Source organism: Hetaerina americana, unplaced genomic scaffold (genome assembly GCF_022747635.1).
Source record: "Hetaerina americana unplaced genomic scaffold, ioHetAmer1.1.p SCAF_4, whole genome shotgun sequence".
Lineage (NCBI taxonomy): Eukaryota > Metazoa > Arthropoda > Insecta > Odonata > Calopterygidae > Hetaerina > Hetaerina americana.
Genome location: NW_027286985.1, coordinates 64,830,502 through 64,846,667, shown reverse-complemented (window position 1 = coordinate 64,846,667; position 16,166 = coordinate 64,830,502). Strand labels below are relative to the sequence as shown.

The 16,166-nt window shown below is 36.5% G+C and overlaps 2 protein-coding genes across 3 annotated transcripts in view; one reads left to right on the top strand and one right to left on the bottom strand.

Annotated features, from left to right (window-relative positions):
- The window catches only part of Ubr3 (Ubr3 ubiquitin ligase), a 119,931-nt gene that overhangs the window by 73,140 nt on the left and 30,625 nt on the right, over positions 1-16,166 (bottom strand). The window lies entirely within an intron of this gene.
- On the top strand, positions 3,655-15,528 carry LOC139692594 (uncharacterized). The gene is made up of 4 exons (XM_071590866.1): positions 3,655-4,286; positions 10,076-10,217; positions 11,791-11,999; positions 13,257-15,528. The coding sequence occupies exons 1-4, from the start codon at positions 3,711-3,713 to the stop codon at positions 14,328-14,330; spliced, it is 2,001 nt and encodes a 666-aa protein (XP_071446967.1). The 5' UTR covers positions 3,655-3,710; the 3' UTR covers positions 14,331-15,528.

Genomic DNA, 16,166 nt, shown 5'->3' with positions numbered 1-16,166 from the left:
CATTAGCCTAATTATAAAATCTTAAACGGAATAAAATCCTTGAACATGTAGAATATCTCTAGGCTTTTAACTACTGTGTGCAGTGAAATTATGTAATGCAAATGTTGGAAAATGTGGCCCTCCGAGAATTGCAAGTTGCCTGAGACAATTATTATAATGCCTGATGTGAACAGGTTAACACTGTTTAATGATGATTGCTGGGGGACAAAATAAAAATAACAAGGTTCTCACATGCCTCCAGGAAATACATGACCTAAGGTTTGGTGACATTGAACCAGTCATGAAACCAGGTTATTCTCATCTGCCTTATATATGTAACTAAAATTCCTATCATAAGGAAATAAAAGATGTGGACACACATTCTGCAGACCATTATGCCATGCTTATTTTAGGTTTTCAGACTATGAGATCAAGCACATTCATCAAAATAGACAAATCCTTGTTCTTAGACTATGGTGCTTTAAGAGAGTTCATTACAAAGAGTTGGGGACACCACTTATGAGCATGCCAAGGCTTTTCCTGCACCCCTTTCAATATAACTTATTATTCACCATTAAGCCAAATTTAGATCACTATTCAGCTATTCCAGCATAGTTATAGAAGCCTAAATCCAGAGCATATCACCACTCAATAATTGATCTCTTCACTGCTTATGTATCCAAAAAGTATAAAACTATGATGAATTCATTTAAGGGCAGGACCTTATGGGCCTACTTGTTTATTTACCACCACAACCACATTTCTTGGAAAATTCTCTAGCCTTACACAGTAATACCACAACATCATTCAACTACCAAACAGTGTTAGGAACCCTGATATGAAAACATCATGGTTTTTCGAAGAAACTGCGGGAGATGCCACAACAGCAACTTTTTGGCCGCTAATGTACATTACAATGCAACAATTTCAGAGAGTAAAAAATTGAAATTATTGCATTGTAATTGATTGCTCTGAAATTGTTGCATCATCATGGTTTTTGTTTCCACTTGCCTTGATTCCCTTCAATTATCCTAGTATTTGATTCACAAAAATGTGCCCATTTTTCCAGGTTATCCTTTTGCCTCATTCAAATTCTCAATAATATTAATCTTTACAAATTCACACTCCATAAATTCATTCCCAACAAGATGGAAACAATTTTAGCTTTGATCCATTTGGGAAAATTCTGTAATTTTCAAGTCAAACCAAGGAACCTTCTCTTAACTGCCTTCAATGTAATTTTACAGTTTGAAAAGGAATTGGGAAAATATTTATCAACAAACCTGAAAGAACTCTAGGTGTAGTAATTTTTTCTGGATGTTTTGCAATATGTCTAACAATTTTGAAAAATTGCATTTTTCCATCTTCATTGTGTTAATTATTAAAATAATTTATGTGATGGCAGGAGGACCTAGTTGTGCAGCAGGCCTCTTCTACATTTACACTAAAATTATCTTTGCTGCATAAAATGGCAGATTCACCCTTTAAAGGAACAGCTCTAATTTCTATATTTAATTAATTCACTGTTCACCTTGCTACAAAAAGGTTCATCAATTATTTGCTTCGAAACAATTCCTGTATTTTACTGTGACCTGTAATTATGTAAGTATCTTTATAAGGAGATGTAAGGAAAAATTTTCATCAGATTCCTCAGTAGAATGATATGATTCAGTAAAAACTGAGTTACCAATATGTAATTTCTCAGATATATTATTACAGTGACTAAAAATTCAAATCTGACATAACACATGTTTGGCATTAAGGCTATATAGCTGATGATAAGTAGCAAATCTCCCACAGCAAATTACCACAAAGTTTGGATTTTTACATTACATTTCGGTAGCCCATATTCAAAACATTCTTCCCTTGCAAACATAGAAGGATAAAATATATGTAACCCTTGATATGTTAAGTGTGTGTCTTATGAAAGGTCATCTGATAACTAATGTGTAAAAATCCCAAGTTTCAAGTCATGACCTAAAATCATGCATTTCTATAAGTGTGTCTAATCAAAAAGAGAATGGCATGATGATCATCCATGTTTCATCCTAAAAAAATGAACTTGTTAGTTTTGAATTATCTTCTAGAGATTACTGGTCAGAAAAATTTATGTAGCTACTTAATGTAAAATACAACGAAATATTGAATGATGAAGGGGGGTAATTAAGTAGAATTTCGATGCTTTATATGGAATAAAATACCAAAAATCAATTGATGAAGCTCTAAAAAAAAAAGAGCACTACTCAACATACAAAATTTGGGATAAAAAAGATCTAAATCTATTGAATTGCATATGATTAGTTTTCAGGAGAAATTATAATAGTAGTTAACATTGACTTTCGACTAACTTCTGGCTGAATCATTAGGAATACTAACAACAAAAATGTCTTCTCTGGAATTTTATTTTGTGATCATGGTTTTAATGGACATTAGCATTGCCTTCACATTTTCATGAAAAGCAATGAAAACATTTGGCAAAATATAAGAATATTTCTCAAGAGCTCCATCCATAATTGAAACATTTGTTGTAATTATATCAAGCATGGTATCCTTCATCTAGTGAGGGGATTTTACCTAGAAATCTCTCTGTTGGAGGGCAACCATGTCAAGTCAGCTGATTCCATTCAATAAATTTTTAATATACTTCACAGAAAAAATTCACCAGGGGGATACTCAATGAAGAATTTCCAAAGAAGGCCGCAAAAATTTGAGTTTTAATTCAATTGGACAATTCATATACGTTGGAAGTTAAAACCTATTAGAATGAAAATTAGCAAGTTTTATTTTTATACAACGGACATTAAGTCTGATGAAGTGGAGGTGAGTATAAAATGGCCTGAACCCTTGAACACTTCTGACATATGAAACCAAGAGTTAAATAACATGTTTCATTTCATTGCTCCTAAGAGGGTTCCAATAGTAATTCACAAGTAAATGCAATAGATTAAATTTTTGAAGAACACTGTTACTGAAAAAAGTTAATTTAAAAAACCGTCTGTTCTTTACCAGCCATTTTATCGAAGTCGTAAATAATGGAGAAAACAAAAATTCAAAACTTTGCTGGAATTAAATTGGCCCAGGAATAATTAATTTAAATGTACACAGTAAATTAACAATTATATCAAAACCTAACATATGATAGCGATTTCATGTCTGACTTTATTAACTTAAAAAATTCTATAAGCTCATGGTATAAATTTTGAAGAAAAAACAACTAAAATGTACCTAAAATGATGACTCACTGATTGCATTGCATGAGTGCCCATGATGAAGAATGGGAAATGCACACACAAATTAAAAGAGTAAAAAGAATACCAAGACCCATTGGGGGATTTTGGAATATAAGCTTATTCTGGATATTTAGAAGTAAGAACACAACCAGCTTTTTGTCACTAAAATACAGGAACAGCCCATCAATTTCTACCAGAATCCATTCATAACACTCCTTATGCCAATCTAGTTTCCTCGGCTACACATATTTATGGCCGTGATCCGCTGCCTGAGGGTGAAGCAAGCAATGAGGCTAAAGAATATGAACGCAACAGGAAGGAGGGAGGGCACCGGGCCAGAGGTGGGGACAAAGGTCAAGAAAAAGGAAAGGCGACGAGAGGGGGAGAGACGTTCTGAGAAACAAAACCCAACGACATTAGAGATAAGGCCCAGAGCCACGAACAGATACGCGGTCAGTATCGAACGTTCTAATTTGGAGTAGGGTCGGCCTATTAGTTGGAATGACGATGGCCGGCAGGTTCATACCATTATTGGCGGCAATTTTAACGTTGGGCACAAGGCCCATGGCGGCCGACGACAGATACGTTGGTAGGAATACCCTGGAACAACTATACACGGAGCTGAGAGAGATGACGGCGGAAATGTGGCACGACATCAACGACCCCCGATGGCACGCCGCCTTGGCCTTCGGGAGAAACGCCGTGCCCCCGGACGAGCAGATCCTCCGCTACTTCGCCCAATTCGGCCAAGCCCTGGAGCGCACCGGATTGGACTGGAGTCTAAAACGTCTGCGGCAGAGGTTACTCTCCGGGACGATGGGGAACATGGACTCCTGGGCAACGGCCGACGCGGGCATAGGGCTCGTGGATGCGGTATACTTGGGGTTCCGCATGTTCCAGGATAGGTATCCCTTGAGGGTTGGGTCCGACACCTCCCGCCTGGCGTTCACGGACCTGGCGGAATCGATTCTAGAGGAACGACCCGATTCTCTTCAAAGTTCTATGTTCAAGGTTCACGAGCTGCTAACGAACGGAACGGACGCCTTGTTCAGGAATATGCCCAGTGCACTATTGCAGGTAAATCCACCGCCAAAATACGCCACGCGATCCGGCACCACTACGTGAACACTTCGCTCCACTTTGTTTCCCCCTATTAGCGTATTCAATACGGAAAATATAAGCTTCACGTTTCACTACCCTGCATATAACTCAAGTTCGCGACGTAAACTCATTTCACTCGGGAGGTAACACATTTAATAATGAATAATCGTTAGGGGAAACAACTCTTTCATCCTCACCCAGCGGAGTATGCTCTAAGTTAACCTATCCTATAAACGAAGGGTGAGCTTCTTTTTAATTAGGAGTGCTCGGAGTAAAAAATTGCCAACCGATTAAAACATATTTTTGGGTTCCGTTTCTAGTTTTAAAACCGAAATAATAAACAAGAATTTAAATATTGGGAAAGGTCAGAGGCTAACTGATTACTAGTGCCTAAGCGATTAGAATTCGGTCGAGCCGATATACATATTCTCGGCGATTTCCGGTGACAACACTTTTTATTGAGCATGATAATAAACCCAATACCGCAAGACTTGTGCAAGACTGTCGAGACTCATAATTATATATGCTTTAAAAAGACAATATAATTCTTCGTAAGACTCATGATGTGTTGAAATGTGAAAATTTACACACCAATTATGACGTAAGTAACGGCTTCTATGCATGTCATAGCCTAAAATTCCAAAATAAAAATCGCTAAAATTACAACTATCATAGCCAAGACATTCAGAAAAAACGGACCATCTGAATGTAAGGAAAGTCGACAGAACTCTTATTCCAAACTTTTTCTGAAACAGGTTTATTTCAACAAAAACTGAAAACCACCTTTAGGACAAATAAACCGAATTCTTCCATGTACTTGATCTGTGGAAAGTTTCAAATCGGGCAGGATACGAAATTGAAATCCCAGAGACAGTGCGAACAATTTTCGCGATTAGCATTCGCAAATATGATAATGTTCTCAATGTAATGTCAATGGCAATAACTTTCCAAAAAAATGAGAAGTAAAATGGTATTTAACTAACAAACAGTATAAAAGTTCCATTTTTTCAGGGATAATACAAAATCGCTAAAATAAATTGAACGGATAAGAGCAAGGAGCATTTATCACGATATCTTTAGAGAATTGTCTTTATTTCTTAACTTTCTATGAGTTGTTTGTTGATGCCATTATGCCCTATTTCTTAAGAGAAATCACCTAATTAACAGAACTCTTGAAATTAGTTATTTTGAACACAATGGGCGATTCTTTTGATTATGAAGAGAAATACGAGAACTTGAACCAAAAGAAATTTCACGGGATATTTTACATGATTCTGCTGTCAATCCTACGCTATCACTTCATTGCCAATTCTGACTATGTTAGATCAGTGGTAAATCTAAACTGCCGCTAATTATTAAATAATAATTTATAAGAAAGGGCTACACAAAAATCTGGACCGTTAGAGATTCGTGTGAATGATATTGCATTGGTGATAGTCATAAAATTTTCGGTTGACTGAGCCGAGTATGAATCTAAGTTCGCATAGCTTATCTGCGACGAAAAGAAATGCTTCATATCTGGGGACAGACGAAGTGCCTATAAGACAGTTTTGAAAAAATAAGAACTAACGTTTGGCCCAATGCTTTTTTTATGAGTACGTTAGGAGTTTTATGAGTACGATTCCTGGAGCGAGTCAGACTACTTAGATGTTGACGAAAGTCTATTTTTAGTGCATCCACGTCTGTAAATTCGAAGCGACAATTTCAACGTACACTTCTCAGTTCAAAAACATGAATGAATAGGTTCAATCCAGTCGTTTCTGACCGATGAAGTATTGGAAAAATCTAATAACAATTGCTGTGCCGATATTAGTAACTGAGAGACTTCGGATTCAATATTAAGACTTCGTCTTGTTCCACTAAGCTCCAGAAATTTCCTAGCATCACCATAGGCTAATGCTTAGCATTAAGGTGAATGGTTAATCTGGATGCAACTTGTACACGATTTCTAAAACTTCCCTCCAACAAGTTAAACTGACCCACAGTGAAGATCGCTACCACTATCCGTAGAGAAGTCCAATACTATTCCTCTTTTCCTCGAGTGCAGGGCTCCATGAGTGTTGCAGGGCCATGCAACTTTATTCAATATTTGGGCATGATTTGTTGCCATTTTATTAAAAGGTGGCCACTCAGTTTTTTAGATTCCCAGTCCCGACCTTTAACCGATTTTACCGGCAAATATCCAGAATATTTTTTCCTGATTTTTCTCCCGAGCTTTTGAAATCTGACAGCGTATTTTTTGTGGGTCATCACTCATCGCTTCGCGTTCATCATCGAAGTCGGTCCAACTATAGTTTCGGTTATTGCCAGGGCCAGCACACGAAAAAGGATATCGTTCTCATTGAGAATTCCCAATTCTTGTATTATATTCCCGTAATGAATCCCAAATACCCGACATTTGAAAAATTTACCCTCAACCCTGTTTTTTTCCAAAATACTAAATTCAGGACTTCTTGACTTCCCGTACTAAGAGTTTCCCCTATACCTACTAATGTTAGTGTGCAATGACCTTTTCGCTTTAACGTTAAAAATTGACAATAAAACGAGACCTTCCATCAACCACAAGAATAGTGGCAAAGAGAGCATTTATTCTTAGGCGCCCGATTGCGTCGTCGCAGACACGAAGGCTGTATCTGAATATAGGGCAGAGTAATGAAATCAAAATGGGGAATAACTCCACATACGGCGGCGTTGATCTGATGTAATTGAAAGACGTCGAGAGTTTACGTAGTTAACCTCTCGATAGAAACTCTGCATGCGATAATCGAAGTTCTTCTCCATAGACTACCTACTTAGGGATCGTATTCTTTGATAAGCTCATACAAGAGAACGATATGCGACAAAGTGTTTGAACCTACCCCTTACGCGTTTAGCTGTTCCGACCGGGGCCATTCTACATCCTGTAAACACTGGGAACTAGGTGTATTATAATCTGAAAACCTATTCCAAACCGAATCGAAAGGTGAATTCCCTAACTTCTAGTTAGACAGAGAGCCCAGTACAGAACACAGTACCTCGACCGAGACTTCTTGGGAGTGCCATATCGGTTTGCACCCATAGGATAACATCCTAGTAATGTGTGAGGTGCGCCAAGAGCAGCATTAGGAAAATCCATGCGAGTCAGTGACACTTGCGTCACCAACATTAAAATTTCTTAAGACCATTTTTATGAATGGTACCCAATAAGGGACGGCCGCCAGACCGATTTCTTACAAGACCATCATTTCGGCTTCCAACAGGGTACTGAGGGCATTACATATTACATATATGTTATACGATCATAGAAATTTAAATATACTCTGATTTACTAAATAAGCAGCTTCCACATATAAGGAGAGGCATGATTATACGACTATAATTTATATTTTATCTAACGGTAAATGTTATTGTAACTGAATTCATGTGGAAGCCTTCACTCAATGCGCTGAATCATTGTCAGTTAAGTTGTCAAAAACAATTTTTCCAATTCAATAGAGCAAGTCATTCTTGTCAAATTTACCTTGAAAATGGTTTCAAGATTTGAGTGAAATTAAGTGAATGTACTGATTTTGGCTGTAAAAAAGAATTTATAAGGGACTGCACACTTCTTTTTTATCTTTTAATATCCTGCAAGCCACTGCTAGGGTCTGTAGCAGGGGGTGATAACTCAGCAGACCGATTAAAACTGAATATTTTTACCCCTACCGTGGCGGGACCATGTTATTCTGATCATTTATTGTTTGTGGAAAAAAATAATATCTTATTTTTGTTCTACCCTAAAACTATCTAATTTTATTGACATGATCTCACCTTCCGCACTTTGTGGAAACTAATTGAAGGGAGCATTCATTACAAGGGTCATCAGTTTTATTCATGTTGGATTATTAAATACTGGGATTGTTAATGGAGGATTATCTTTGTTGAGCACATAAATTTTGATCTCCATGGATTTTAATGGAGGGGACTAACCACCCATTTGTCAAGGTGCAGAGGTGATTTAACTTAGGCTTGACATTCGGAAAACGCATTAAAGAAGAAAGTTGGAAAATCCCAATGAAAGTTGTTTTATTTTGTTAAATAAATAATGAGGAGGGATAAATAATAGAGAAATGCTAATGTTGTTACTAAACTGAGAAGTATAGCAACAGTTATAAATTCTGTTGAAAAGGTGTTAATATGAAACAAACCTCCTTTTTGGTTCTAAGACATTTTAATAAAATATGCAATCTTCTGATTGAAGAAAGAAAACCTATTCTCAACTGATGGGGAAAAAACAATAAAGGAAAAATATCGCCATGGGGCTACTTATTTAGGATTATACCAAAAGAAATAAAAATAACGAAAGCAGTGTTTCAGTTCATATTTGACACTTTTTCTCATATTATGTGTATGTATATCGAGACTATTTTTAAAATTATGTTCTTTGGAAATGATAAAATACACATTTTACACTTGGAAATGAAAAACAGTAACTTCAGTGATTCCACTGAAAAATATTTATCACGAGATGACCCGGGTTTCGACATTTAAAGATGGGTCCTTATCCGATGACATCAAGAACATAATACGAACCCCAATGTATTACGGGCGGAGGGATCACGAATGTAAGATTAGAGAGATTGACTGCAGGACAGGCAGATTTAAATGGTCATTTTTTCTGAGAACAATAAGAGACTAGAATTCTTGTAATCGAAATCCCCCAGGAGCCGGCTCGACATAATAAGTATTAACCTACAAGGTAGCGACTTCGCAGGGCTATACGATTATTATATATATATATATATAAATATATATATATTAATATATACATATATTAATATATATATATATATATATATATTTATATATATACATTTTTATATATACTTTTTTTTTGCAGGTTCCCCTTACCTTTCCCCATCCATTTGAAAAACCCTAACCCTTACCTCCTGGTGCTGCACCCCCTGCCACACACCTTTTCGGTGGCTTGCAGGGTATTGATGTAGATGTAGATTCAACGTCATCTTTAGGTGACAACTTTGATAGACATCCACCTATCAAAAATCTTTAATATATATCTGAGGTCAAGGGAGGGTGTGGGGAGAGTAGAGGGGAGAAGTGGTAAGTTTAGTTTACTTTCTCGAAACCTACACTTATGAGGGTAAGAACCCATCCCCCCTCCCCCCCTATCTTGACCTCAGGAAATATAAATTTTTTTGTATTTATGGCTATAAACCATTAAAACCCACCCACTCCCCTCTGCCATATAAGGAATGTTCCTCATTGGGTGCCTCATGTTTTCTACCCTTCCCGCCAACTCTCATTGCTCGATTCCCTCCTCACCCGCCTCTAACTCTCTCACCTCCCCACCTGTAATATATATGGATGGATGTCTGCCAGAGTTGTCACCTGAAGATGAGGTTGAACCTCGAAACCCGGTCGTCTCGTGATAAAATTTTTTCAGTGGAATCACAAAGTTACTGTTTTTCATTTCCAATATGAATCGATTCGATAAAGTTATGCCAGAAACCATCAATTATACATTTTACACTTTATATTTCACAGTTACCCCAGTTTAGTAATTAAAGCCCATTCTTTACAGTGTTTGTAACTCATGAGAAAATATGCCTTTAATTTCATTAATACATAAAAACTACCAAATCTCCTACTCAACCAATGATATAAAGTCATTGGTAAATAAATTACTAATATCATTGAATATCTTTCTACAGGTAAGTAATTATGATATAATTTCCTATTCAATACACAAGATCCTGTCAAATCATATAGAATATATTCTCTTTCAGGGTGATGGACAAGAAATATGCATAATACATGAATCACCACAACAACTGATTCAGAATGTTTACAACATGGCCTTTCTGACAGATATAAAAGGTTATGCCATGATGCAATTTTCCTGGATGATTTTGAGTTTATATGATGAAGGTAAAAAACATAATTTTAAGCGACTTCAATGAACCAACTGAAATACCATTAAATAAAAAAATCACAATCCGCAATTGTGTTGTTGACTTACAAGGAATAATAACTCAACATAAAATGAGTTATGTTAAGTACTCCATAATGTATACGATATTATTTGAGAAGATTAATTAGATAATACCATGTCTAATCAAACTATTTCAACATAGATTAGTAGCATTTTGCATTAAGCTTGAAGGCTTAAGGTTTCTCTAGATCTAAGTAACTGCTGCTTTTAGTACTGTAATTCAGAGACAATGCAACCAAGTATTTCTGGACAAAAAGCATACTTTGCCCCTTTTAGAGCCCATTTTGCAGACAAATAATTCAAACTCTTTTCAAAATTGATGCAGGTCATACAGGTATTACTTTTTCATACAGAACCTGAAATATCCTCCAATTATGGAAAGATCCCTTTATTTCCAAACAATGCCTGTCTACTCTATTTATGAAAAAATCTATACAGTAACATAAACAAGTATTTGGGTCAACCATTATTGGTTGAGGCATAACTCAGCTCTCTGCCACAAACTCACAGCCTTCTGCTTTAACATATTGTCAATCAAAAGAATATTTTTTTTGCAATGTTAAAGTAAAACATTATCCATTTCAAAAGCATAACAATCACGGCATTGATTAGTGGGATTCCTTCCTGATAAAGGCTAGACAAATGGAATGGCAGCATTTTTTTATCAATAAAAACACTATCATTAACCACATCCTCAAAACTCCCTTCCTTTTTCCTCTTCGCGTATTTAATCTCGTTTTCTTTGAACTCAACAATTAATTCACTCCCGCCATCTGAATCCCGCTAACTTACTCCTTTCAAAATATTTGATCACCTTTCTTTCCTTTAATCAATTCAATTCTACCATTAAGTAAACACATTATGTACCTATTTTCCTGGACATGTTGAACATAAAAATGGAAAATCAGCCTACCCTCAATGCATTGCCATATGGAACAAACTCATCACTTGATGGCACTAAGCACACTAAATCTGTCTGTTACCGATTGGCACTAAAACAATCAATGGCAATTTTTTGAGGTTTAGTTATATATTATGAGACTATTTTTCCAATAATGACATATCACAACACATCTAGTTGTGGCCAGGCAAAACTTAACTTCTTTCATAAGGGTTACCTTTCATATGCTCTTGCAAGTAAATTATATAAATATCTTGATTATCCAGACCTGATTTTTCATGCCTCAGGCACATGTCTGCCATAAATGATGTTCACTTAGAACATTGTGCATAGCAAAGTATAATTAATGCCAGGGTTTAGCGGCTATATTATATTAATTAGCCTAATTCCTCCATAATACAAGCTCTGAGGAAATGAAGAATTCCAATTGTAACAAATAAGGTGAGAGTTGACCCAAAGATAATTCACTAAGAAAGAAAAGGGAGCAGGTCAAGTAGTTACATATGAAAAGATATCCCAAACCATTGTTTTTTGCCATTATATAAATAAACTGTCATTTAACTTTCAGGATGAAATAATTTATGTCCATGTAATTTTTTCACTGATAGGAAATTTCACAAGAATAGCTCAAGTGATGAACAACAGGATAGACAAAATGATTTCACAAAAAACTGAAGCTGCTAATGAAGCTATGGCCCAAGCAAGCAGTGGATTCTGGAAATGTGACCCAAATCACCATCATGAAAATGTAACTTATGTACAGCTGACTAACCTCTTACAGGGGCATTTACAGAATGAAATTGACATCAATCCAACGGTAAGTGAATTCTAGGGTCATATCAATTAAGTCATCCTTACAGAGGAAAATGATGCAAGTACTGTTCAAAAATTATATTGCCTATTTTAAATTTTCCCTCAAGAAATTATAGAAACAATTAACTATAGGGTAGAAATTATAATGTAGTTGCATTTACGATTACTTTCTATTATGCATAATACGAGGGTCATCCGGAAAGTAGTACCCGTTCGTGAAATAAAGACACAAAAGTAAATATTAACAAACATAAAAAATTTTATTTGAAAGAGGATACTTTAAACTACTTCTCAACATAATCTCCAAGCAAATTAAGGCATTTGTCATAACGTGTGACAAGTTTCTGTATTCCTGCTGCATAGTCCTTCGCCGCCAGCTCATTGAGATACGCGAGGGACCCATCTTGCACAAATTTTTGCATAATGCAGATGGTGTTTAACAATTTCATGAACAATTGTTCGAGAAACATTGGGAAAATGCTCACAGATGTCATCAATTGTGACGCGCCGATCGTTCCTCACGAATTCGTCAACTGAGCTCACCAGTTGGTCTGTAATGACAGACGGTCTCCCCGAACGCTCATCGTCGTGTGTGTTCCCCCTCCCCATGTTGAAGTTGCGACACCACCGCCGAACAGACGACTCGTCCATTACATTGTCTCCATACACCTCCTTTAATTGGCGATGAATATCACATGGGCGAACGTTTCTTGCATTGAGGAATTTAATCACTGCCCTCACTTCAAAACTGGCGGCGTTCTCAATTTTTTTAAACATTGTAAACAATCACAGAAACAACACAGGCAATGCTAGCATCACGCAACTTGGCTCAGAGAAGGCAGACAAGCCACTGAAGCTATCTGACCTCGTCCAGCGGCTACTCGCGTCGTCAGCACTTAATGCGGCACGAACGGGTACTACTTTCCGGATGACCCTCGTATATCTATGATTTTAACGCTAACTGAGAAAAATATGAGTGACATAACTCATAACATAAAAGTGGTGGTGATTTTTATCCTAGATAGACTACTTTCAACCTAAATGTATCACTGCAGAACATCAAGGAAGATATATAACTATTTGGCCATTTGCTTTTTCAATAAAAATGTAATGTTATGTAGGTCAATATGAACTTCCATAATCAGGAAATATCATGATTTTCATATGTGTAAAGGAAGAACCATTAAAAAACAAAATATTATTTTTCAAAAATTGTAAACATTAAACATTTAATAATAATAATGTTTTATTCATTCTACAGCACAATTGCCGAGAGGACTGTTCTCACTACTCTGGAAACACGTACGCTCAAGTCAACAGTTGCTACCAAGGACTATTCTGCGATGTACAGCCAAAATGTACTGGCAGGCTATTCGATTGCCAATTCATAGATTCTGACTCACATGTTTGTCTTTCTGGTGCAAATGCAACCAATCGAAAATACAATTGGATAACATACAAGAATGGACGTAAATTGGGCAAAGGACATTATTGCCCCACAAGTGTAGCCGTAGTTGATAGTTGGTGGTCATGGGTTGTATGGCACTGTTCTTATTGCTTTTGCTTCTGTGACCAACCAGGTCCCAAGTCAGATCGCTATTTCAGCCTACAGACTGTCTTGGCAAGAGGTGTGGACAGGGATCACCGCGGATCAAACAGAGTAGCTGTTGGACTTCGATTTGTGAAAGTGAACAGGGTCATCCATCTGCAAATTCAAGACGGAATAGTCCTCCCTGGGGGAATTGTTAATGCAAGCACTGTGCAGTGGAGACCAATCATACCCTTTAAAATTAATGATCCAGGAATTGTCAGAGGGGAAGACTACCATGCCATGTCATGGGAGCAGAGAGCCATTGACCTAGATGACCTCGTTGGACCACAGGGGAGTGTGCTAACTGGAGTGCGCCTTCGCCTATTGGGTGGAAACCTCAACCTGGAAATTCTCACCACTCCTTTCGACTCCAATTCAGGGAGATTGGGTGGAATTAGCACTTCTATGTGGAAAAGCAATGACAACACACCAGAAGCAATGGACAACCCTCGCACAGAAGTGAAACTCATTTCTCCTGATGTCCCAACATCCTGCCCAACACCATCTAGTGTTAATTCGCGCAGTGGTCAATTCATCAAATTCACTCATTCTGATATTGACAAAGATGTAGCACAGACAACGGTTCCTTTTATTGATGCACAACCAGTGGTTCCAGACCCACCGACCCTCCTTGCCGGTGCTGGGCTCTATCATAAGGGGGCTCCAAATTGTGGAGGGTTTGTGGCTCCTAAAGTGATCACATTTGACTACAGCCAGATCTTAAATGAGGAAAACATTAGATAATGACACTTTTCATCATAATTTCAGCTTCATCAATTTACTTGAGGCTGACTGCATTGTTACGTACCTAACTATATACATTCACAAAGGGATTTTCTCTTCTTGCTCCTCCATATTCATTAAATATTTAATATAAGGAACTACTGGTATAAATTAAGTCAGATCATTCAGAGATAATCGAATGTCAATGCAATTATGGTAAGGTAATTGTGGGTTATATATATTAATGTGAATTCATAAACTACTGCAGTTAAATTAACAGAGGGCATTTACGATATTTAATACTAGCAATCCTTTAGAAACTGAAGATTAAATAAATACATATGTGCATTGAGTAATTTAAAATAGTACCCTTGAAACCAGGTTGATACTACCAATGTTTCAATGGTTTTATTAATTTAAAAGGAATATTAAACTTTGATGAAATATAAATAAATATAATGAAATATATACACAAAAAATATAAATACTTTGTGACTAAAACATTATTTGAATGTTTTGCATAATCTGTCACCTTCTGTTTGCTAGATGCAACCAATGCTTTCTAAGAACAATGGTTTGAAACTTGATTCATAGAAGCACATTGGAAAGTATAACATTCAAACAGGTTCATCTTTACAGAAGCATCCAAGGAAAAATTAATTGCCGTTCTAAAACTGCATCCTAAATGATCCATGCCACAGTTAACCATTAAAACAAGTAGCAAGTTTTCAGCTAATGTAAGACTATGTTATCATATGCATTATTAAACAAAGAATAAGTACACATTAAGTGCAGTCATTTAAATATACCTTATTATAGGATGAGCCACTCAATATTAACTGTTGAGGGACTGGTTAAATATTACTCAATTTTCTTTATATACCAAGTGGAAATTCTCTAATCTCTCCCTAGATCAAGTTATTTCATTGGAATTGTCTAGGCAACAAGTGTAAATGAAGAAATTCTCCAATCTCTCCCTAGATCAAGTTATTTTATTGGAATTGTCTAGGCAACAAGTGTAAATGAAAAGTTTCAAGAAACTTCATGGGCCTGAAGGATAAGTAGTTGTCCACTTACTCCCTGAATTCATCCTTTCCACAGTGTATTCCTCAGGAACTGTTCAATTATTTTGAAATAAATTGCTATCTTCAGACTTTTCAGGGGCCTAATTGGTCCTTTCTCCTAATTGGCCCATGGCCTTTCATTGGTCAACTCAATAGTCTTTTCACAAAAATTCCCACAACCATTCAAGGCACTGCCTATTTGGTGGGGACTGCATAGAAATTTAAAGCTGCTAGTAAATCTAGCCTCGATGACTCTGGTCCCTCTTTCTTGTTCCCTTCCTCAAAAAAATCAGTGCATCTGAACTGACCTCAAGAGAAGATTTTAAGATATTACAAATTATATTTTTCTTGAAAAAAGTTCGCAGTAAGCAAATTAACAGAGAGCAATCAGAATATCAGGTTTCAAGGTAAAGAGTAATGAATGAATACATTTTAACAACAAAAATATGGGCAATTACAATTTTGATTCTATTTTATGACGCATTGAACCTGATGATTCCTCCAACTCGCAGTAAAGAGAGCCAAACTTTCTCAGAGAAGTTTATTAAGTGTATTTCTTATAATTAGAAAATAAAGGTCTTGAGATTATTGAAATGAAAACTTGACAGACCCAACATTGTGTTGATCAATGGCTAAGATCCAAAAAACGTTTGAAAATAAAAGCTTCCCTCAGAATGGTCACCTGTTACCAGTATGCAGTTAGTAATTTCACAACACTTTTTTACAACCATTGGGTCATTAAATTATTTTTGTTACTTTTTCCTTAAAAGTTACAAAGATGTGTTGAAGAGAA